The sequence below is a fragment of the Bombus affinis genome, chromosome 10 (genome assembly GCF_024516045.1).
Source record: "Bombus affinis isolate iyBomAffi1 chromosome 10, iyBomAffi1.2, whole genome shotgun sequence".
NCBI lineage: Eukaryota > Metazoa > Arthropoda > Insecta > Hymenoptera > Apidae > Bombus > Bombus affinis.
In genome coordinates this window covers 2,899,774-2,923,917 of record NC_066353.1, presented here as the reverse complement: position 1 = coordinate 2,923,917, position 24,144 = coordinate 2,899,774, and the positions used below count along the sequence as shown (strand labels likewise).

The 24,144-nt window shown below is 34.3% G+C and overlaps 5 protein-coding genes across 7 annotated transcripts; all 5 read right to left on the bottom strand.

The window, feature by feature from the left end:
* Positions 1-7,244: 7,244 nt before the first annotated feature.
* Positions 7,245-9,139, bottom strand: LOC126921482 (troponin C, isoallergen Bla g 6.0201-like). The gene is made up of 5 exons (XM_050733145.1): positions 8,982-9,139; positions 8,808-8,835; positions 8,586-8,729; positions 8,001-8,252; positions 7,245-7,594 (listed from the first exon to the last, which is right to left on the bottom strand). Exons 1-5 carry the CDS (start codon positions 8,982-8,984, stop codon positions 7,560-7,562), a joined length of 462 nt encoding a protein of 153 aa, XP_050589102.1. The 5' UTR covers positions 8,985-9,139; the 3' UTR covers positions 7,245-7,559.
* Positions 9,140-10,575: 1,436 nt separating this feature from the next.
* Positions 10,576-12,965, bottom strand: LOC126921483 (troponin C, isoallergen Bla g 6.0101-like). Its single transcript, XM_050733146.1, has 5 exons — positions 12,815-12,965; positions 12,543-12,576; positions 12,242-12,385; positions 11,906-12,160; positions 10,576-11,216 (listed from the first exon to the last, which is right to left on the bottom strand). The coding sequence occupies exons 1-5, from the start codon at positions 12,815-12,817 to the stop codon at positions 11,191-11,193; spliced, it is 462 nt and encodes a 153-aa protein (XP_050589103.1). The 5' UTR covers positions 12,818-12,965; the 3' UTR covers positions 10,576-11,190.
* Positions 12,966-14,454: 1,489 nt separating this feature from the next.
* Positions 14,455-17,203, bottom strand: LOC126921460 (leucine-rich repeat transmembrane protein FLRT3-like). 2 transcript variants are annotated; one of them, XM_050733108.1, is made up of 4 exons: positions 17,071-17,203; positions 16,771-16,973; positions 16,664-16,707; positions 14,455-16,567 (listed from the first exon to the last, which is right to left on the bottom strand). In XM_050733108.1, the coding sequence occupies exons 1-4, from the start codon at positions 17,130-17,132 to the stop codon at positions 14,693-14,695; spliced, it is 2,184 nt and encodes a 727-aa protein (XP_050589065.1). In that variant the 5' UTR covers positions 17,133-17,203; the 3' UTR covers positions 14,455-14,692. The 2 variants fall into 2 exon arrangements, with proteins under 2 accessions (XP_050589065.1, XP_050589064.1); XM_050733107.1 differs by having other exon boundaries at positions 14,457-16,567; positions 16,664-16,973.
* A 121-nt stretch (positions 17,204-17,324) lies between these two features.
* LOC126921484 (uncharacterized) lies at positions 17,325-18,298 on the bottom strand. Its single transcript, XM_050733147.1, has 5 exons — positions 18,137-18,298; positions 17,953-18,052; positions 17,769-17,887; positions 17,583-17,700; positions 17,325-17,500 (listed from the first exon to the last, which is right to left on the bottom strand). Exons 1-5 carry the CDS (start codon positions 18,176-18,178, stop codon positions 17,421-17,423), a joined length of 459 nt encoding a protein of 152 aa, XP_050589104.1. The 5' UTR covers positions 18,179-18,298; the 3' UTR covers positions 17,325-17,420.
* A 945-nt stretch (positions 18,299-19,243) lies between these two features.
* LOC126921465 (organic cation transporter protein-like) lies at positions 19,244-23,863 on the bottom strand. 2 transcript variants are annotated; one of them, XM_050733114.1, is made up of 8 exons: positions 23,716-23,863; positions 23,405-23,585; positions 22,817-23,056; positions 21,907-22,165; positions 21,501-21,669; positions 20,989-21,275; positions 20,381-20,664; positions 19,244-19,685 (listed from the first exon to the last, which is right to left on the bottom strand). In XM_050733114.1, the coding sequence occupies exons 2-8, from the start codon at positions 23,576-23,578 to the stop codon at positions 19,425-19,427; spliced, it is 1,674 nt and encodes a 557-aa protein (XP_050589071.1). In that variant the 5' UTR covers positions 23,579-23,585; positions 23,716-23,863; the 3' UTR covers positions 19,244-19,424. The 2 variants fall into 2 exon arrangements, with proteins under 2 accessions (XP_050589071.1, XP_050589070.1); XM_050733113.1 differs by lacking the exon at positions 23,716-23,863 and having other exon boundaries at positions 23,405-23,666.
* Positions 23,864-24,144: the final 281 nt, after the last annotated feature.

Below are 24,144 nucleotides of genomic sequence, written 5' to 3'. Positions count from 1 at the left end.
TTACCAGAGTCTCGATTGTTGCAACGAGATCCCTCTATGCTTAAAACAAACTGAACTCCGCAACGAAATGCGATCAAGGCCATCACGACGCTGGAATGCAGCCAAGTTTATAGCAGATACCTCTATTACCGATATATATTGTGTAATTCTATAACTACCTGCCGCTAGATGCAACTCTATGCAAATTTGTTGTATATGATGTCACGAGACCGTTATTTAATCGTCTGTTTTCCTTTCAAGTCGATCGCATTCCTACAACTGATCTGACTGATTCACGTGTTATCGTGTACCACGCTGTGCTACGATCCTGTAGTTTATTTCTTATTTTTTCTTTCCTGTAAAGTATATGTTGGCTAAGAGATATTTTCATAATTCCATGGTGAAAAAGCAGGAAGATAAGAAATTAAAATATAATACGTAGATATGAAACTAGATAATATGGATCGTGATGATCAAGCATCTTTTGGCTTATAACTCACATGAAAGTTTATAATAAGTTTAACCTTGGAGCCATTCTGATTAAGCTTTTCGAACCACGATAAACGTGGGAACACAGAATGCTTGACATGAATACGGAATTCTGTACCAAAGATGTTAAAATTCAACTCAAATAGTTCGTGAAACAAAAAAAAGTGACATTTTAAAATTAAAGATCACGTGGGGAAAACGTAATTTTCATTGTTTTTCTAATTTCAGTGCTATTCGACCGCTAAAACGGATTATTTCGATATACTTACATAGTTGGGAAGAAAACTCGTAAAAATAAGTTCCTACAAAGTTTGGTAACGAACTAATGGCATAATATTATGACAATCAATATTTTTTAAATGTTCAAGAAAGTGACAAAGATATACTTATGTTTAATAAATAAATATATCAATTAAAGAAATTATAATAATTACAGAAGAATATAGATGAAATATACTAATTATAGAGCTATATATCAAAGAGAGAAATTAGTAATGTTAAATTGATTGATGACATATTGAATTTTAAAATTCCTTCTGTGTAAAACGTGAAGAACATGCTTAATTTTTTCTTCTGTGATCTTCAATTATACATATGTACGTAACTTGAGAGAAAAAGATAATTTTTTATTACTGCATGCATTTAGATATGGACCTAATTTCCTCAAACTATTTCTTGATATCTTGCGGTTATTCTATCTTCGTAATGGTGTTCAGGTAATAGAATTGCCAAATTGGTGTACCTAATTGCACTGCCAATATTGGTATTCCCAACCAGACAGTTAATCGAACGCCTACTAGGCGGTAACACTTTCTCATCGGAGGATTTGCTTCGTTAGCATAGTGTAACACCTCGAAGATTACGAATAATTGTAGCAAATCGTTCGTTCTAGCCTTCACCTACTTTCTCTTTCACAGAGTAAGCTTCGGCTAACAGTCAAGCATAAATATACCGAAATTAATAAGCATTTTAGAAACGCTCAGATAATTGTAGGAAAGCAACCTTGCAAGCAAATACAATTATGTATATAGGAATAAACTCTAATAAAAGATATGGATTTAGTTCAAGGAAAAAAGATATTATAATTTTAAAAAGAAAAATGTTCAAACTGTTAATTTTATAATGAACCATTTAAAAATCAATTAGAAAATTTCGAGGTAAAAATTCAATAAAATTGCAATTGATAAATTAAAAATTAAAAAATTTAATTAAATTAAACTAGAAATTTGAGATCAGATATAACTGGAATAACTTGGGATCACACAATAAATTCTGAATCATCATGAGATTGTAAGATACCCTGATTCTACAAACGATATGTATATTTTTGATGTACTTACCCTTACATCTTCAAATGTTATAATTTGTATAAGAGTTTGAAGCGCTATAATTACATGCTTATAGAATCTTGGATGTCATGATCTCTAAATTATAGATTTTCGCCATCGTGTTTTATGACCTCTAAGATCGTTACACTGAAAGTTCTAAATACCATCCAAGGTTTACGGTGTCCGGGTCCTATGGGTCACGTCACGAATCATGGCCGCTGAGGTTCTATAAGTCACGAATCATGACGCTACAGGTTTTATGACACCTACGATATCTTATAACTTTGTGGACCTATGCAGAACGAATTAATCGATTTATGGTCTTTATAGAGAGCGTTTTACGGAAGTAATCCTTAATTTTTATTTCAAAACGAAACTGTAAATTTAGCAATTTGAACTTTAAGAAGTTAAACGATTGGTTTGATACATAATCACTAGGGAAAGTTCCTTCACGTTTCATTTACTTTAATTTCAGAGTGTCCGATAATATTTATATTTGTCCAAATGATTTAATGATCTATTAAGGATAGAAGTAATAGATAAATGTTAATAAGAATAACTTAACGTATTACGTATAACTTCGCTGTTACAACCTTGTTTTATTGCTCAATACTCTCATTATTTATTTTGTATCACAAACACATTTTATTACGGTTAATATCGTTTATTTTTGATAAGCTTTCATATCAATACAATTGGTTTAACAAATAAAGTGTAATTAGCGGATCAATTCACTTCAAATGAAAATCTTATTACTGATATTACCCACTTTGGACAGAAGCTATGAATTTCATTAGCCTACGCTCCTGGATATTTCATACGAAACATGTAATTATCGCTCCGTGGATTGCCTGATCGGTAGATGAATTATCGAAAGGAGGATCTCGAGTGAAAGAACATTTATTTGTATCAGACGAACTGGAACCGGTTGTGAATCTTGTTTATCAGATAGATCAATCATGATCTCGATAAGGACCGAGGTATATCTAGATTTCTTGCGATGCTAATTAAAATTTTTACCAGTATTATTCCTCACCGCGTAGCGTTCTTCCCATAAATGCAATGCTATTCTCTCATAAAATTTTTCATAAGGTTTGTTACAATTCCGGTTTATTGTGTGCGCTGATATGCCGAAGGAATTAATCTAGTTGTTGAGCAGGTCAATCGGTAAACTATAGTAGTAAAAGTCACAGCAGGGTACCATGTGCGGTAATCGCGTAAACTTTCACAAAGTAAAATCTTCGATCAGCGGGTAATAAAAATTTGACAAGCGTATCACATTTGTATGCTTTCATGCATACATATCGCATTTTATTGCAGTTAAATTTAATCGCCCAAACCATTATTTGATATGTTGATATGTGTATATAATACGAGCATGGGGGAAATAAGAATATTTGAACATTGGAAAATTTAAGAATTTGAATTTGATCGTGCAACCAAGACACTTGATTTTCCTTTTAGAAACGATTTTTATGTTGATTTGTGTCTTCATATAAGAACGTAACTACATTTGCTCGATGGTGACTAAGATAACCTAATATAAATCAACATGAAGAATCTCCCTTCCTAACGAAGAATTGTTGTAGCTGTTAGACAAGTTTTTACCATGATGTAAATGGTGTCTCGACCAATTTGTCTCGTAATCTTGTGATTTTAATTACAAGAATAAACTGAGAACGTCATTAGAAATCCGTACATTGATTTAACACACAGATTAACGTTCATCATTGAGCCTCGTAATTTTACTTCAATTTATAAGAGTAATATAATTGCATTATTTTTTCTTTTTCAAACTCTTCAGTTTTCCGATATTTCTTCCAATTCTACCTCTCGACAACGACCAATTCTTGGTGCTACCTGCAGCAATCCATTTGGTTCGTCTTGGACCAAATTAAACACCAACAAAAATGGCTTAGTACGTTATAACTTTCTCACCTCGTATATCTAATATATAATTGAAATGTGGTTGAATTTTAATCTTTATAATGTGATATATTTGATGATAATGATATTCGTTCCACAAGCAAATCTATAACTGCAATTATCCAGTGACATAAGGTCGTTGAACCACTTTTTTAAAAATTATTTAAGTTAGTCTTCGTTGCTTTCCACATTCCGAGACGTATTTTTAGTACTATTCGAGCTGGACTTATCTTGATCGTAGACGGGATATTAATGAACTCCACGCTTCCCTAATTAGTGTCATTCGTTCTTCACGAAATATACACTTCCACATATATTCACTTATATTATATTATTTATAATTCACTTAATTATATTATTCACTTCCAGAATATAGATTTTAGCTAGTACAAGCGTGCTAGTAACACCTGGTCGAGCTTGACCAGTGAAAGGTACATTTCTTCCATTAAAAATATCACGAATTGCGTATCCGTTATTGAAATTATCGAACAAGGCGGGTTCAGTAGCAGACACAGATCTAAAATAAAGAGTTAATGTCACTTTCAGCCGTAGCGTGACAAGTGGCAAGTGGCAATTTTCCAACGGAAAACCTGAAGCTGCTCCTATTTCATCTAATCTTGATATACTTCAATTTACGCCATTGATTTTCCATCGATAATTTATTGTATCGTTAAAAATTATATGTGCGCGCACCTGTGTGTGTATATAATAAAAGTAGTATTACTGTCCATTAATTACGAATATTTTTCTTTTCTCGTTGGTTGCCCTGTTCTTACTCGAGAAATTGGGAATTCGTATCGACTCGCTGCAATTATTTTTAAAATGATGCAATTTATATGTAAAATAAATAACACTAAAATAAATAAGAAAGCTACGGGGAAATATAATACGTCACATTTTCTATTTTTTACCCAGAAATTTTAAAATTCGCTACGTCCGTTAATCAATCCTATGATACCAAAATTGTCTTTTTTTTTTTGGTTTTTGAACTAAATATTTGTCTTCTCACCTACTTCAAATTGTTCAAAATATTGCATATCTTAATAATTATATCTTTGACTTCCATAAATCTTCGTTATCCTATCAACTATCTTCAATTTCTAAATCTATATTTAACACGTCATTCTTATTCCCAATTATGTCATATACAAATCCTTTTGTTAAAGCATAAAATGACATTTCCTATGATCTTTAATTTCAATTGGAACTCAATTTAATCGTTCCACATTGATGTTTATTTCATACGCGAGGGGCCGATACTTTGCTATTTCAAACCCGAAGGGCTATTGGAAAAGCGGATACGTTTCATGATAAATGTAAAGTGTCATGATTTAGAACTACCATCTCAGGATACGAACGATTTCGAAATTCGTTGTATGGTTTGGTCATAATAATTTCGTCCTGTTTATGTTTACTGAATATAGGGGGAAGTATTATTGAAAGTAGACTAACGATTTTCACTCGAAACCTATTACCTCGCAACGTGGGAGTTGCCGAGATAATGACATCTCTAGACATTTCAGATGCCCGATTTGGTATGACTTCTGTCGGTCCGATTCCCGTTCACCAACAGCTGCTCGCGATTGCCCCTTTCAATCTCCGACAGGAAATTCCATAAAATCTCAAACGTCGAGCCTAACTCCGGTAGATTTGACTTTAATCGAGAACCAACGACAACATAGTGATTATATTATTATAGCAATGTTCTCTCTTCGAAACACAGAGATCATAATTAACTCTTTCTGTTACCTACAGTAGCTGACGAAAGTATTTGGGCACCTGCAGACACCTTTCATGAATATATTTTGTGTGTTATATAGTCTACCGGTCATAACTATTAGGACATCTACTCGTTATATTTATTGCAAAACTTTAACAAATTTCACTTTACCTAGTTTATTCTGAAATACATATGATGTAAATAAAATATCAGATTTATATTAAAATATATTATTATATTATATTATTATATATTATTATTACTATATATTATTATTATATATTATATTATTATAAATGTTAATATATTAAAATAATTAGAATGTAAAAGCAGTAAAAATATCCATAGTCGGCAAAATATTAAATTGTTCCAAAAGTTCCTTTCGTTTTATGAGGAAATAGTAGATGCGTAACATATTTTGTTTTATATAATTTTATTGAATTATGTATGAACCAGTTTGTTCCTGGAAAGAAACTTTTGAGACAACCTAATATATTTATCGTTTGAAGATATAAACCAGACTTCAATGAAGACAAATTTTAATTGTGTAATGTAAAGTTCAGACACAGAAATTTAAGAGATGCTGTAGCGTCCTACTATATAGGAAAATAATAGGTTCTCTATGTCCAAGATCGAAACGATGAGTGTGTTGAAAACTATACTACTGAATTCCCTATCATAGGAGGTTTACTGTATAGATAAAGCAGTCATAGAACTCCTTGCAGAGCTCGAAGGCGATTTCGCGAATTCAATCATGTGTGAATTCATGTAGCAGGTTCGTGACATTTAGAAATTTGGCTAGTGTATCGGATACACAGTACATTAACTCCGTGATAAATTTTTCCAACTTCAAATTGTGCGAGGTGAAGATCTCGAATAATTCAGGAAACGTCTACGCTTCCCTCGATGACACAATTTCACACTGAATATACTTCTTTAAAATTGTCACTTCGCTTCAGAGTGGCTATTAAAATTACTTCTGTAATACGATAACCGATATAGATCGCCAAATAAAGAATCTCACAGGCTTCCGTGTTTTCTGTACTCGAAAATGGATGCAACGATTAATATTATCGTAACCAGACGGTGGCGAGTAAATAAATAAACTGGGATAAGAAAATATGGACTGACGCGAACACGAGAGGGAATTTATCAGATTAGCATACACTTGCGCTTTTCGTAAGAGTGAGTGGAAAATTCAATTTGCACTTGTAGATGCGATTTAAATGAATGGCTGCCAAGAATGTTGGCGTTCATTAATATCCGCTAACGTTCAGGTTCTACTTCACTAATTGTCGCTTACCGTCGAATTTATGATTACCAACCACGTTTCTGGGCGTAAATAATGCTTTACGATATTTGTGAAAAACTTAAATCATTCCGGATGTAATCGCAAAAACCACGTGGGATTTAATAAAGACTCGATTCTTTGTACAAAAAGGTAATTTTATTGTTTTAATACGTTGTTTTAATACAAGTATATAAATTTTTAACGATTTAATCTTCGACAACAAATCATTTCTCTCGAATAAAGTATATATTAGCAGTAAGTAAAAAAATTCGGCAAGCTAATGAAGCTGTTTCTTAATTTTTAATTTTTCTCCAGTGATAATTACAGGTTCCTTGGTGCTCTTTCTCGCACTGCAGCTCCGTTAAAACTTCCCAACGATATACCCCGAGTACAAACCCGGTTGCAATTATTCAGGCGTCGAATCAATATGACCAATAAAACCGCTACTACGGTGGACTTACTAGCTTTCGTTGCTAGCCATATCATTTAAGGGTTACGAAAAAATATTACGTTTAACAACTGCATATTCTGTATTTCACTTGTAATTAAGAAGTCTCTTTTTATTTTGGAATTTTTATTAACTTCATTCTCTTTCATTCTCTTCTTCTTACGACGAGGTTTTAGCAATGCTATTCGCCGTACATCGACATTGGAAATGCGGTTGATGGAAAAGTGTAAACAGAAATGTTTCCAATCTTAAACCACGTTGTACACGTCGACCAGTCCTTCCCTTTGCCCTTGGTATCCAGATAGGAAACAGCATTTGTGCCAATCGTTGTCGCGTTTAATTATAGACGCTGTCCATCCTAATTATCCGCCATATAATCTAGTCGTCACCACCGGTCATAACTTCCATAAACTCTAAAACAAGAAATTAAAATTTATGAGATCACGTGCCGGCTTGCAATCGTGTCGAAATGCACGGAAATCTGTGACATAACCTAGCAGGAATATAACCGCTTAAACTGTGTTATATATGAGAGAACTGATTGCTCGGTAAATAGAGAAGTTTGGTGTATAAACGCGTTTCGTTTTTTCGCCTGAAGTGAAAACGCTCGAACTTGGTAGACGACAAGCTTTAATTAATTGACCAGACTGATGGATTCTTAGCAAACGACGTCGAAGCATTCCCTATAATTTTCAATGTGCAACACAATTTCCTGCGTTAACTGTTCCTGACATGGTACAGCTAGGTTCGCGTTGGTAATTAGATTGATTGGCACGCTATGAAAATTCTAATTCTAATAAATTCTATGATAACGCCTACCATCGAAGTCGAGCGTTCCTGAACCATCGGCGTCGATCTCCTCGATCATCATGTCCAATTCCTGTGGTGTCAATTTGTCGTCCAGCTCGTGAAGAATGTCACGAAACACTGCAGTTGTTATGTAGCCATTGCCTTCTTTGTCATATAACCGAAATGCCTCGCGTAATTCCTGTTGCATCGCCTCCGAATCTTCTTCCACTAAGAATCTGGCAGCAAGCGTGCAGAACTCTTCGAATTCCAATTGTCCGGATCCTGTAATAGATGGAGTTTGGTGTGACATGTTGTTAGACTATCATATAAAAATTTTGTTAAATGTCTAGGGTATATGTCATTTGATTTTGTTTAAGTTTACTAATTGAGAAATTGTTGAATGGTAAAATTTAGATAACGATGAATTTTCTTATTATCTTCGTTTACTTCCCTGATGATGCACAAAAATGATTTGACGTACCAAGTTGTTGGATTGTCATATTAGGAACTTGCAATTATCTTCGTATGTTAGGTGTCTTTGGTATTAATTAGTTCTGTTTAGGTAGTTAAGAAGTTATTGAATGATAAAGTTTAGATAGCGATAGATATTTTTACCATCTTCGTCTACTTCCGTAATGATTTCCTTTAGCGTCTTCTCGCTCAGCTCGTACCCCAACATGGTCAATATGGTACCCACCATGTCGGTACCAATGCTACCCTTCTTGTCGTGGTCGAAGGCATCGAAGGCCTTTTTCAACACTGTAAAATATAGGACTTATTTATTAATAATCGCTTGTTTTAACCTTCCATTCGAATAAATGGAAGTGAAGTACTTACGTGCAATTTGATCCTTGGTCAGATCATCCTGAAATTACGTATTGTTTTCATTATTCTCACTTGTCATAATATCTTAAAGAAAGTAACTCGAAATATACTAAAAAAATATTATGAGAAAAATTTTTAGAATATTGATAATGTTCAAACGTTGAATCTTTATTCCTGACAACGTACCATGTTGATGTGATAATCAGATACACGGTTTTAAACTCTGCTGTTAACACACGACAGCATCGACGGTTTATCCGGGTATGCACCAGATTCTGGCTGTGGACTTCTGTTTTATGTGGACATTAGGATGATCTGGCACGTGATTGACCGAGTAATATCTACGTAGGAACTCTAGCGGTTTTCAAATTCATCGAGGACACTCCCCACTCTGCATTTCCACGGAAGCGGAGCTTCAATTGTGTGAAATTCGAGGCAACGTACTCAATTTGCTATTCTATCTTGGATCGTTTCATTGCCATTATCAGATTAACACTGTTTCAAATGGGAGTAACATATAGGTGGCTTTTTTGATGTATTGCTCGAACTGAAGTATTTAAAATTTAACTACGATATTCAAAATCATGTTTCAGATAATTCATTTATTCTTTTATTCAATTATTTAATCCCCTGTGAGGTTTCAATCTACATGTACATTTTATTGAAAAAAATTCGTTTTCTCTCATTACATATTTGACGTTCATTATAAAGAATTATCAACAATCGTGACTACATAAATATGAAAGTTCCACTGAAATTTAATAAGAGTGAATTTGGTATCACATACAACTGCCTCGGAAAGTAACTATCTTATATTTAAACTTTTAACGGGATCATTAACTTACTTTCCGAGGCGACTGTATATAGAATTTTTTATTTCTCATACGCGTAATTACAAATATCAATTTTCAACAAGTCATGTCAATGCTCTTGTTTACCATAATTTTGTAGTAACCTCGATACGTTTCAATTATTTATAATTCAATCCACGAGACGTGAAATTACTTCATCGATCGGTATTCGCCATATTTATCGCGATCGCCAGCGTAATAACTCGCCGCAGGGAGAATCCTTTATATTCTGTAAAAGCTTCGTTTCGCAAGAATCTCTCGACCGCTAGCTTCGTTTATCGCTAGAGCTTCCGCGACTCTATAACTCGCGATTCATGATCAATGTGTCAAGAAAAAACGGTACGACAATAGACGAAGTTGGCTCATGATGATATCCTGCACAATCTTCGGAGACAATTCGACGTAATAAACGTATTCGTCGTATTCTTAGGAAGCTAATTATACACTCATAATATGCACCTAGAGCTAGCCATTATATTTCGAGGGTATTAGCGCCGGTTTTCATCTTTCACAATACATTGTTCAGTTCCTAGCGAAAATTCCTTGCTCTTTCAACGATCATGAGTAACGTGCTCTTTAGCACGGGCTAATTTTAAAGCTATATTTACTCGAGGGCACACGTGTTATTACACGAGCGGATTTAGGCATTCCTTATAATATGATTTCGAGGTAACGGTACTTAATTCGATAATAGTAATATTATTGGGTATTGTGCGATATTAAGAACTCGTATTCAACGTAGGATATTCATTTAAATCCAAATAAATGTATATGTCCAAATAAATAAATGGATATTTAATTGGATTAAGATTTATCGTTGATAGTTTTCTTCTTTATTAGAGAATTGTGCAATCCAAGTGTTAATGGCATTATGTAATTTATAATTCAATTATATACATTATAACAGAGGAAGAAATAAATTACACGAATTGTGTTTGCTATTTTTTTGTACTTTTATTATACATACAATCTTATGTAAATTTTGTTAATCTTAAATGTACGGTTTTACAATTATACTTAATTGTTTATGAGTATTATGACTGTTACAGACGATCATAGGTTTCGTAGGCAAAGTATAAAGATTAGAAATCCATCTCTAAATATAAGCAATACCTAATTTCATTTCACTAAGCTTCACGCGATCTCTCAATCTTTCCTTAGTCAGCATATAATGAGCAAAATAGAAACTACTTTGCTTGGTGATAATTACGTAGAAACGATATCGGTCGATATAACCCTGTTTCCATACCATGCCTCGCGAGAGACCCGCGGAAACTCATCCGTTTAATCCCAGCATAGATAGAAATACATTTTAGCCGATTGTGAATCCAAAAGCGATCCACACGTCAAAAATACTTTCTCAACTGCATCTATCCTTACTCCTCCCTAACAGACATCACCTACGAACTTTTTACTTCATACTTTGCCAACAGTGTCTCGATAAATCGCATATTCCACGTGTGTAGGACAGACGGTAGCCTCGTTTGTATGCGTTCTCGTGGTGACAAACACGAGGGACGACCGCCTCGTGCCAAGCTGATAATTTAGCCTGTCATGACCTCCATGAATTCTGCAACGTGAAACGAACTTTGTTCGACACTGATTTACAAATTCTTAGTGTAACACGATCTCTGTACCGGATTGATCTAAAATTTCTTTACGATATACCAGGCGAGAGCGATACAGCGCGATTTTAATCCTCGTATATTATTGTTGAGTTATAGATGACTGTAATAATTTATTGTATTTTACATTCTCCGAAATAGAGATTCGTAATAAAATGAGATAAAATTAGGAGTTGTCTGATACCGGAGTTAAATTAATGGTTTAAACAGGAACATTTGTTGAAGGACTTGTACTCAATACGTGTTTTGTAGAGGAAATTTAAATATTGGAACATGTCTCCAATTTATGCATGTGTTTCGCCTCGGCAAAACGTATATTATAAACTAGCTCCCTATTGCTTTTACAATCGCGCTATATTATTTTCGTTTATGGTAAAACTCCATTTATCTGAACCCTTCTTCTTCTTTTATATTTTATTCGTGTAAGTTAGATTTTGTTGAACACAATGATTTCTTTAAACTAGGTTATTGTATTTCTAATATCCTCTTACATGTTAAGTTTGTCTGGTTTAATGTCGTACATATCTTTGAAGCTCTATTCGCTTTGAACTCGTTGAACTTATTGAGTTCGTATAAAAGTTCAGATAAGTACAGTATACGTATACACGTATAAGTTCTAGTACATTATACGTACCCTCGAAGTCGACCGTTCCTGAACCATCAGCGTCCACCTCATCGATGATCATGTCCAGCTCCTCGGGAGATAGTGCGTCATCTAGTTCATGAAGAATGTCCCTAAACACATCGGTGGTGATATAACCGTTTCCCTCTCGGTCGTACAAGCGGAAAGCTTCGCGTAATTCCTGCTGCATTGCCTCCATGTCAGTGTCCTCCTCCATGAATTGGGAGGCCAGGCTACAAAATTCTTGGAAACTAATTTCTCCAGATCCTACGAAACGAAGGCAATCAATATGTTTTATGTCGATTGTTTAATTTCGAAGAATCCGAACATTGTAGATTGTTAATTTACCGAAAGGGTCGTATTCAGAAATTGTCAAATGCAATTGATCGGTTGGAATTCTCATACCCATCATTCCAAGAATGGTACCGACCGAGTCGGTGCTGATGATTCCCTTTTTGTCAGGATCGAATGCATCGAATCCCATTTTCAGTTCTGCGAGGTTGAAAATTTTAGAAAACAGGAAAGTAACTTTATATCGTAAGATTTGAAAAAGTTGAATGCAATAAAAAAATTGGAGAAAGAGCTTGACTTACATAGCGCGGAAGTTTTAAAAAAATTTGGTACTTTTGGCTATGAAATCGACACTCACGTGAAATTTGATCCTTGCTAAGTTGAATGTCATCCTAGAAAAGTGAAAAATCGATTCACATTTATTAAAACCTCATTTACTAATTATAATATATACTGTAAATTAGTATTTTCAACTAAATAAGAGATCACCCAAACTTTGTCGCACTATATCAAGAAAATGATCGATCTTCATAATTACATATCACTATATCACGTAATGAAACGTTCTTTAATCTGTTATTAAATTTAATAGTCGGATAGCTCGCGTTCAAAGATCCCTTTGATAATTACCATTATGTCGGTGATTCGATATATTAACGATAATGTTCGTTCAATCTAATCACAGTTATAACAGAAGCAAATGATTAACAGTTCCCGTCTGAGCAATCGCTTCTGAACAACTTACTGTACCGATGAAAATGTCACACTGAGCTTTAGTAAACTAATTAGTAGAGCTGCACAGACGCAATCTCGCATTCTTATTAGCGTCGATAGACAATCACCAATCATTTGTCGACCTAAAGACACTATAAAAAGATTCTTAATCGGGACCCTTTCATGGTTTGCACTTTGCGAAACGTATAGTCTGTTGGCGCAACCAGTGAATGACAAACTACATCGGCGTTTAAATCGATTGTTCTTTCCTTATTGTTTCATCTTGTTTACATGTTATTAATAACACATACATCTTGCCAATATTAATCTTCCTAATCTATTCTTCCACATTTGATTTGTGGAATCATTGAAATTTACATTTATATGATTTTTGTATTTTAAATCAAGATTCATATTATCCAATATCTTTGTCGTTGTCTTTTCCTGCTAAAGGATATAATGAAGAACCTAATCAAGTAAATTTTTGCATAATTAAGAAATTGAAAAAGTGAAATTGAAAAATTGCGAAGAGGAAAGAAAATCCTCCTACATTATGATCAGTAGATTATGGCTGTTAATGTTAATTCATATCTTTATGAACATACTTAAAGAAATGGAACATAAATATTATAAGAACTCATTTCATCCCCTAAATATCATGTATGTATAGTGAAAATAATACTTTACCTTAGGTATTTCATATATTTTCATAGAATATTATGCATTTCAATCATTTCTGCATCGTATAAAATAGACAAACATTCACAGTACAGTAATTACAATTTTCTATCAAGGATATACAAGATATGAAAGCAAAATAAATATAAAAATTTATTAACATATATAATAGAATCAGTATATATCTAATTAATTGAATATAAATATCACAATAATTCATCAAATATTTGTATTTCATAGATTAATTCTAATGTCAAAAAAAAAAAAAAGAAAATGTCGAAAGAATGAGATTAACTTGAAGTAGAGATAAACGAACGTAAAGACAATAAAAAGTGTATTCGATCGTGGTTCATCAGGGTGCAAAGAAGTCAATTTATCACAAAGGGAGAAATGGCACGTGTTAGGTGTGGTGTTACATCATTTGACAATGTCAAGCTCACGCAAATCCGGAACTGCTATTGGCAGTGCACGTAGAAAGCTAGTGACGTGTCATTGCGTATAGCCGGTCATTTCCACGGCACTCGGTGGGCGAACACGCAAACAGTTATACTGATTGCAGCGTGCTTCAACAGTACAGTGGTTTGATATTGGCATTGCGTCCTTTTAGAGAATTGCAGTGGATTGCTAGTCACTCGTGGTAGTAAAAAAGCTCGAGCTGGCAGCCGCTTCTAAGAAGCAAACACGAAGCTGACTGACCTCCTTAGCCAATCAGATAGAGCTTCGACGTGCTACGCCGAACTACTGACCTAATCATCAAAAATAAACGACAGAGACTGGCCAATGATAATAATCGACACTAGAACAAACATTTTTGCAATGATACAAGGAACGATAATAGAACGAAACACGTTTCATAAATTTAACTAAAATTTTATTTACGATATATATATATATATTTCCAATTATCGACATCTTTTAGTGGTTCAATTTTCTTGTTTATACGTGATCACTGAAATTGACATTGACACGCGTACCTCTCGGCCGGCAGCCAAATTTTACAGAATTCGATCCAATGAGAAGAGATTCAACTGTGTAACTTCACATTGCAAAATATGTAGTATATGTCAGTAAACGACTTTGAAATCATTACTCAATTGTTGTAAAATGGTTAATGATCTAATGGGCATCAGGTATTACGGAATTTAAATTAAAAGCTTCATAATCACGGTCGTCTTTTGTATCCATTCCCCAAGAGACGGAAGGAATTAAGTTGGAAGGATGTGGTGGTAATGGAGGAGCAATTGATTTCTGTTTCTCCAGCTCGCTTTTCAGTTTCCAAAAAGCTAGTTGCGACTCTATTGTCTCAATCTCTGACACGTAACTATTTCTGTCGCTTTGAGAGTTTGTTCTAGATATTCTCGATCTTCGAGGAAGCAGCGTTCTCTCCGGAGGCAAAGGCGTAACGTAGCCATCCTCGTAAAGCTTACTAACGTAAGAAACAGAGATTGACTTTCTCTGTTTCGCCTCATCCATATCGACGCCCTTTGGAAGCACAATGGCGTCCACGTTCCTGCATTTCACCAACATGATCCGTTTGTTACCGCGAAGCAACGTTGGATATCGCCTTATCAGCAGGAACGAGAGGAAAGCACCGACGAAGAACAGTAGAATCAACGACGATATCAGTAGAGGGAAGACCAAACTTTTGTCTGCGTTCGTCAACCAGGTCCTGTACTCGTAAGTAGGCCTAGTAGTTACAGCCAAACAGTTCAACGGTGATACGTTGTCCCCGTTATCGTCGAGCAAACAGATCGTATACGTCGCCTGCGAATCGATATTCTGCAGCAGATAAGAGTACTTCACATTTTTTGCACAGCCGAGCGAGCTGTCGACGTTATTGTTGTCGAACCAGAGCAGCGTGATTTCTTTGTTCAGGTCGGGCAAATTCACGAGAATGCTGCGGTCTGAGACCTTCGAGATATAGAAATGGGGAAATCGCGGAGGAAACTGAAGAACATCGGTGGATAATAGTTTTCGTGTATTAGCAGTTTGTATATATGTATAGGTGAGACTGCAATTTACGTGGACCATCCTATTGGTTGTATCTGGTGTCTGGGTGGTTTGATTGGTTATACCTTTAGTCGGAGTAATAGTAGTAGTTTGGATCGAATCGTGTTTAGTAGATTTAAGTGTCGTGGTGAATATGGTGGAATTGGTGGTTGACTGAGAACAGAAATCCACTGTTGTAAATGGCTTCCCAGCTTTTTCCTGAGGCGTCTTACAAATTGGAATTTTTCTATCCGAATTTACTACATTCGACCTGTCCATACAGATATACTGATTTTGCATGAAATCCTGTAACCATTTTAAACTACAATCGCAGTGCCAAGGATTGTCGTACATAAACATACCAAAGCATTTATTCGAATCAACCACGTGATCTAGCAGACCCTGCGGTAACGAGACAATATTGTTGCTGTACAGCGTTATTTGCGATATGGATGAAGCCATCGGTTGCAAAGTATCTTGCGACACTGTCTCAATGTTCGAGGCGTGTAGATAAAGCGATTTCACCATTGGCACACCGATGAACAATTCAGCATCGATCACGGATATGGAGTTCCCCCATAAAGACAATAATTCAAGCTTTGACAACGCGTTTCCACCTGTTATGTTTCGAAGCACCTTCCGATCGTCGATGGCTTGGCGCAGGTCCAGCGTGGTCAAAGAACCCGCCACCTCTTCGAGCAAATTAAATTCAGCCGACTTGACGATATTTTCGTTAATACTCAGTACCTCTAACATTTTAAAGTGACGGAACATCGCCTTGCGCAAAGAGACGAGTTCGTTGTTGATCATGGAGATCTTCTTCGTCTGTTCATAAATGAACGACGAAAACGCGTTATCCTCTATTTTGCTGAGGAAGCAGCGCTCGAACGTCAACTCTTCGATCGACAAGTTGGTGCACAGCCAATTCTTCCGAAGCATGTTCTCGGGGAATTTGCATTTGATAAGTGACAATTTCACGGATGTTGTATCCTTGCAGGTAGCCTACACGAAATATATAATATACGATAAACTAGTTGATACGTCATTTGGGCTAAGAAGATAGGAATATTGTTTTCGTTGTTGTTTTTTATTAAATACCTTGAAATTGTTCTCGATGAACTCTGACACCACTGTTCCAGAATCTTGCGGGATAGACGAACAGGTTATTGTATTACATGATGGACCAGTTTGACAATAGGTCTTACCAGTTTTCTGTTGCATAGTGTCATTAAAACTTTGTTGGGACAATGTTGAATTTTCCTTTATAGGGCTATTTAGATCTTGGATGAAAACGTTGTTTTCCATTATCTTATAATCCATCGTATCCCAAAATATGTAGCACAAGCAGAATAAAAGTGCAATGACTCCAAACAACGAAACGGGCACTAGAAGCTTTCGCCATCCAAAACTGTATTCGTTAATGCGTTAAATAATTATTCACGAATAGGAATAAATTGCTATTATTCATTACTGAATGATGAATATGAAGATCTTTTATATAATACCTCAGTAAGTCCTGAGATCTGGAAACCAAGGTGGAGGAAATTTGTAATTTTTTAGCGAACATGTCGATACTGCACCGCGAAACGATAGTCGTGACTATGTGACGAATCTAGAAACATAATCCAATTGTATTAGGACGTATGGCAATCGTATCTACGTTTCGAATTGATTAATTTTATCACACGCATTATTAGATATATTTGAACTGGGACTCTTAGGGAGAAAGGTTGTACAAATTATCAACTATCCTTTTCAATTGCTTGCTAATTAAATAGTTTACTAATTTAAATAATTTTTAACAAGTTGCCATTATCGCAGCAGATACGTCCAAATAGATAAAATATAAATTGATTTAGGATCTATTATGGAAAGCTTCCATCAAGCACACGTGGAAGGTAAGAGCCGCTTCGCATTTGTCGTCTGTTCCTCCAACTAAAACAAAGAGATACAAATTATTTTTAAAATTTTCACTATGATAAAATATGAATTATTATTACAGAATAAATATACTTACCAGAATCTGCACATGTTTGCAAGACATTAGCGAAAGACGGATTGGCGTCCATGTGACCGTGATGCATTCCGTGCATACGACCCATCATTGTTTGTACATTCATAGTATATCCTGACATCTGAAGTATAAATGAATCAAAAAACGTGTTAATTTCTTGGTTATATTTATATATAAAATTATCTTTACGTCGCCATATTGTTGGAAGGCACAAGCTAAGAAACATCCGATATTTCTGAAGTCTTCTCTATTGCTGCCTAGTAATTTAATTGTCTCAACCGGTAAACTATCAAGTATCATCAATTCTTCTGCAATTTTTTTAATGATTTTATTATAAATGTAATAATTGTTTCACTTATGATAATTAACTCACTAGTTGTTATGTTTTCACGATCCATACACTCATGTATTATTTCAGGAGGAAAAGGTGGACGTTCCGCGTGTAACACAATTACATTTTGACTGAAAAGACCCTGAAGTAGATAAATTTGAATATTTTGAAACGACAGACATCGTATTGTTTATACTGTTTGAAAATAGGATATATTTATTCTTACCCAATAGAGGATAAACGAGGCAAGAAACGCTGAATTCTTCATGTTTCAAAACTTATGTCGAATCTCCTCGCGAAGTAAGGAACCGACTAAACTAATTGTACGATTGTTAGTCTTACCTTTTATACGTTCACTTTTAAGTATTTTGTCTTTAAATACTTGTGTGTTTGACAATATATGCGTGACAACCGTGTTAGATTTGTATCAGAAGAGATAATTACAACGATTTCTACAATGCATGTGCTTACACATGCCATGTATAATTGCAATAGTTGATGGTAGTTATATAATCTGTAATAAGTGTCGAGAGAATTATTCACGGTGAATAAATAACATCAACGAGTTAAATATGATTTCTGACTATCCAGAGATCAAGTAGAATTTTCATAAAAAGGGATATGAAAGAAATATTACATAAATCTGTATATATTTTTCTTTCGAAAATAAAGTATAACAAGCAGACAATTACATGCTTCAGTCATCGTCTAATTCTCCGCGTTTTAATCCGTGGATATACAATACAAAATAAGTCCGTTGATAATATCAAATTCTTGTACAAAGGCAGTGTAAAACGCAGTCAGAAGTACAGTGGCTTACGAAAGTATTTGGATCTTTACATAAAATGTTCTGCAGTTTTATTAGCGCTATAATGAAACACATCATAATTATATTCGTAAAATTTGAAATCAATCTGAAAATGCACATATAAGTTATAAGATATTTATTACTAACATATACATATTCAGTAAGAAATTAGTATACGTTTAGAAACGAATATTCATCTTGTCTCACTGAATTGATTCTTACTAGTACAATAAATACTTGACTGTCTAAATATTTTTGTAATCTGTACGAACTATACGTTTATATTCGGTATCTTGCAGCAGTAACATGTATGTACATTTTCAGATTTATTTCAAGCTTTACTAGCACCATCATGATGCTCGAGTTTCATTACAGTGCTAACGAAATTTCAAAATTTTTCATACAACAAATATATTCATAAAATGTATCTACATGAGTTCGAATATTTTCGTTAGCTATTGCAATATGTGAGGACACATTGTTTAGAAACGAGACTATCGTCTCATCAAGTCTTGTATGTGGGAATTTGGTATACTGGTATACAATACTTTTATTAAAACACAGTTACACCTTTTTTAGAAATACAGATTGATCTTGCTTTGTTTGAAAAATGAGTCTTGTGAACAAAAAAGGGATCTTATGAACGAATCAGAATAAGCTAATGTAGCAGAAAATATACCAGTCCTGACCCCATTACTGTTGTATTTCATACACACTTGCAAGAGTTATAAAACGACACGTTCTCTCGTTCTTCCGTAATTTCCTCGTTGACGGTGTTCGCTAACGGCCTGCCCCGAGTTTCCGGCAAAATCGAACATAGTATACTTGCTATTAAAGCTAAGCCGCCGCAAAGAGTTGTTGGTCCCCACCATACAACAGCTCCTAATAAATCAGCGACGTAAGGCGCGGCCACACTTCCGACATGCGACATCGCAGAATTCGTACCAACCGCGGAGTTTCTGCAGACCTGTTTTGAAGAAAAATAATTTAGAGCTGTCATTGATGTCATCATTTCAAATTTTACCAATATGATAATCATGATGGTCTAGTCTTGGTAACAGTGCTAATGAAATTTCAGGTGTTCCAAAAACACACGTAATACATATATTTATTGAACTTGTCTAGAAATGCCCAAAAGGTACATTAAATAGTAAAAATTACGAAAATGTCTATCATATTAGGTCATCCCATAAGTTCGTTCCGTTTTTCGAGCGGCTATATATGATAAAATTGTTTACATACCTTTCAGTTTCATGAAAAAATGTAATCCCTCTCTCGTTGTACAACTTTTTCCCATTTTTCAAGTGCATTGGACCCTTATCGCCGTATGTTTATAAATCGACACATGAAATGTATACACAAAAGTCGGCGTGAACTTATGGAATGACCTAATAGTATCTAGCGAGTAATTTTTATTGAAATAGTTGGATATAGTTAGAAGTATAATTGATGCAGTTTATTTATTAACGCTAGAACTATCGGCGACCAAAATATAGAACTCGCGTGAATGAAATTATAGGATAATCAAGCTTTTATCTATATACTTAACAAAATATAATTTGGATCTTGCAAAATGGATATTTGTAAAGTTCTTTTGAAAAAAATTGTAGAATTGCTCATTTTATTGTAAATTGCTTTTATAGTTCAATTATTTATGCTTACCGTGGGGAAAAGCTCCGAGCTATATAGAATGACGATCCCATAAGCAGCTGACGCGCTGAATCTACCAATTAAGGATACGGTCATAATTGCATCGTTTTGAGTCGTTGGAATTGCGAGAATACAGAGTAGACATAACGCAGCTATGACATATAAAATTACGCTTCCTAGACGTCGTCCCATAATCATTAGAATCGGTGTCGGTATCAAATAAGCTGGTATTTCTGTTAAACCCATTACCAACACATAAATGTACCGATTTGTTGAGAAATTGTTTACATTTAACGCTGAAAGAATTGATAAAATATATTTTAAGCTTTAAGCTTTAGGACAGTTTACATGAACTCTATGTTTTTGAACGAAATTTTTATTAAATGAACTCTTGTTAGTTAAATCCATTTTTTTGAATATGAACTGCTATTATATGTACGAAAAAAATTCTAGGTAGTGGAGAGAATCACTACATTCTCATTATACATGTAAAATTCAATTATATAAACTATCTCTCCTTCGATAATTTACTATAAACAGAGTTCTACTGTAAAAGTATAATTCTTTTAGATACTATAGTAGTAAGCGGAAACAGGAATAAATTTCGATCATTCGATTACCTAACGCGTAATAAGTCAGAGAAGCTGTCATCCAAGTAAAATTCGTGATAAGAATCCTCTTTCGTAATTCACTATTGCTAAGAAGCACCCAAAATCCTTTGATATTTTTATGCAATCCTTCTTTGGTATCCTTCGATTCTTGTTTTAACTCTTGTATTTGTATGGGTGATGTCAATGACGTACTCATTTCTGCATCAGGACTTCCTTTAGATGCTCTATCGATTAAACTCTTCGCCTCCTGTCGACGATTGTGAGTTATCAGCCATCGTGGAGATTCTGGCATAAGCCTGCAACAGTAGTTGCAAACTACAGTTGTTCTACATATCTGCTCATTAAAATGATTTATCATAACAAGTTCCCTGAATTCTTTTAAAGATACAAACAGTATTTCTCTGAATTCAGTTTTTAATCCTATAATTCAAACAAGATTATGTCGTGAAGCAATTTCAGACAACAAACTGCTTGATCTCAGTCTCTTTGAGAAACTTCACATTACACAAAAGCAAACTTACCACAAGTGTATTAGCAAAAGCAAAGCCGGTAAAGATATTGCTAATTGAATATATCTCCATTCGTGTAGCAAATAAGCTACACCTGGTACAATTACTATCCCTGTGGCATAGCCGACGTTGTAAGCAATTCCCATCCATTGTCTGTGTTTTTCATTCGCTACCTCTGTGACTATATGACAAATAGGCTAATATATAATAATTATTAACGACCCAATAAACCAACTAATAAATATCAACCTTTAGTTCATTAGTAATATTTCATTTTAATATTAATTTTAATAGTTATTGGAATCTCCAAGGATAGAAATTTCTATAAATACAAATTTTCAATTGATTTAAAATCACATCGATATCACATTATTATGTGTTTCATAGTTATAATATTATCAATTTATGGAGTACTCACGTGTCGTGAAAGACGAATACTGTATGGCTGCATGACTAGCACCGTTAACTACTCTCGAGATTATAAAACCCCAATACCAAGGCACGATCGCACCAGCTGGACCAGAGGTGATTAACATTATTATTCCAATAACGTAACAGATTTTTCGGCCATATTTATCTGCGATGACTCCGAACAAAGCGCTACCCAATAATTTTCCAAGGGACAAAGCCATGTGAGTGCTCGAACGGGCCACGGTTTTGTCGCATACCAAATCCCACTAAAATTAATAATAAAGTCGATTATTCATAATTTCCCATTATAATTAAGTCACTGGTTATCTTATCTACATAAAAGTTCCTACTGGAATGCAACATACTCTTTTATAAAATAAGATCTTTTGAAATACTGTCTGAGAAAAATCATTATAAAAAAGTATAAAGAACGTATAAAAAAAGTCCAGTTCTTTCAGTTTTGCCTGCAAAAAATCCAGTTTTTCCAATTTTGCCTATAAAAAATTCCAGGATACGACAAAAAATTCAAAAAATTTGGAAATGGGACTTCGAAAATTTGTTTTTCAGTAAAGCAAGCTTTCTCATCCATTTTTCTCTCAAATAAGTATATTATAATCATAACTTTTATTTTTAAATATAATTGATTACAATTTCAATACTATTGAAGGATATTGTGTGTTATGAGTGAAATATATATTCTTTCAAGAAAGTCGTTATTTCTTTAAGAATTTTAACGTGCTCCGAATTTTTGAGCGGGAGTGAATCGATACTAACAGATGTCGCCGTGAATATTGAACACGATCGAAACGACTTTCTAGCAACGATAAGGGAACTTTAAGGAAATTGGATTTTAAGTAACTTCGGATAATAGTGTTACGACTTACGGCTATATCTAATTAGTGAAATGTGATACTCACATCTTGCACGAGAGAAGTTCCATCGATGTCATTCGCGAAACTCCTTACTTCACAAGAAATTGACTCAGGCAGAGGCTTCGAAATTTTATATTCTAATGCCTTCTCGAATCCAATATGCGCAAAGTCTTCATAATTATAATCGTACATAGTACATGAACTGGTCGATGAGATGTTTCTTATTTCTTCGTCCGTCCAATTCGCGGCAGTCAAACTTGGTATTGCACACCAATGTGTGGGAGTCTGTGAAACATAATTCTTATTTATCTAATGATATGTGTATATTTTTATATAGAATTCTATCAATTTTTTATTCCAGGGCTATGATCACTATAAAATACTTTTTTTATTAATATGGTACAGTGGCTACAGGAAGTATTGGCACGTCATTATATTTATTATAATATTTAAATACTAACTGATTAAGTTTGATTACTTGTTAATTGTTACCGTACCACTTTTAGCATTTGGTACTTTGATATAATTACTAAAATTTGAAACATATATAGAACTTGATAGAAAGACTTTTCGTTGGAAAATAATGATATGTGCGAATAGTTTTTGTAGCTACTAAGTGTAAGTTAAGTTTACTTCGGCAATAAAGATATAAGACATGGAGTGCATTCCATTGAATATCGTCGGTGTCAGTGTAAAAATGAATATTATCCATAAAAAGCTGGATCCATATCCGAGTTTATCAAGCGCTTCGAGCAGCGGATCCGTGTCTTTCGTTCTTCCTCTATCGTTATCTCCATTGGCGGGCATGTTTTCTCTAGAAATCATACGAAGGTAAATAATCTCATACTTTTGAAAAACAAGCATCGACAAATTTTTTATGATTATAATCAGTGTGTTTTTGTACGCAACATTTATAAAATACGATTTTGAAAAAAGTTACAAACCATCATTTAATTTTCTAATCAAATCTACAAGAAAATATGAAGAAGAAATTATTAACGATTATATTCGTTGCAACGTCGATCACACCATAAATACAATTAATAGTTGCTCATTTTTTAATCATAAAATCAACTAACTGCCACTCATAGTTCTATATTGTATCTCATTATTATCTCATGTAATTATTTACAAAATTTTTCACAAACTTTTGTCAATATGTAGTACTTTTTTGATGACACTGTCACATTGCAATTATTTTCATCATATTTTCACTCTCATAAGCATACTATATCACTTCGAATAACAACGATTCGATCGCGTAAGTTTAAATGGATCACACTATCCGCTTGTCGATTTACGCTCACCAATTTCGCAATTGGTTAATTACCAATACGATTTCGGACAAATTTTTCAACGTTTCTTGGATCGAA

Coding starts and splice junctions, on each gene's coding strand:
- LOC126921482 (XM_050733145.1), bottom strand. Junction 8,253..8,585: donor TACGGAAGTAGACGAAGATG/GTAAAAATATCT, acceptor CATCTATTACAG/GATCCGGACAATTGGAATTC. Junction 7,595..8,000: donor AGGAACGCTCGACTTCGATG/GTAGGCGTTATC, acceptor TTCTTGTTTTAG/AGTTTATGGAAGTTATGACC.
- LOC126921483 (XM_050733146.1), bottom strand. Junction 12,386..12,542: donor TAGCAAGGATCAAATTTCAC/GTGAGTGTCGAT, acceptor TCAACCTCGCAG/AACTGAAAATGGGATTCGAT. Junction 12,161..12,241: donor TTCTGAATACGACCCTTTCG/GTAAATTAACAA, acceptor TTCGTTTCGTAG/GATCTGGAGAAATTAGTTTC.
- LOC126921460 (XM_050733107.1), bottom strand. CDS start 17,132: ATGTTCGCTAAAAAATTACAAATTTCCTCCACCTTGGTTTCCAGATCT. Junction 16,974..17,070: donor AGATCTCAGGACTTACTGAG/GTATTATATAAA, acceptor TAACGAATACAG/TTTTGGATGGCGAAAGCTTC. Junction 16,568..16,663: donor TCATCGAGAACAATTTCAAG/GTATTTAATAAA, acceptor TATTTCGTGTAG/GCTACCTGCAAGGATACAAC.
- LOC126921484 (XM_050733147.1), bottom strand. CDS start 18,178: ATGAAGAATTCAGCGTTTCTTGCCTCGTTTATCCTCTATTGG. Junction 18,053..18,136: donor CCTCGTTTATCCTCTATTGG/GTAAGAATAAAT, acceptor TATCTACTTCAG/GGTCTTTTCAGTCAAAATGT. Junction 17,501..17,582: donor GCAAACATGTGCAGATTCTG/GTAAGTATATTT, acceptor TCTTTGTTTTAG/TTGGAGGAACAGACGACAAA.
- LOC126921465 (XM_050733113.1), bottom strand. CDS start 23,635: ATGCTTGTTTTTCAAAAGTATGAGATTATTTACCTTCGTATGATTTCT. Junction 23,057..23,404: donor CTTATATCTTTATTGCCGAA/GTAAACTTAACT, acceptor TATGTTTCACAG/ACTCCCACACATTGGTGTGC. Junction 19,686..20,380: donor GCTCGGAGCTTTTCCCCACG/GTAAGCATAAAT, acceptor TCTTCAAAACAG/GTCTGCAGAAACTCCGCGGT.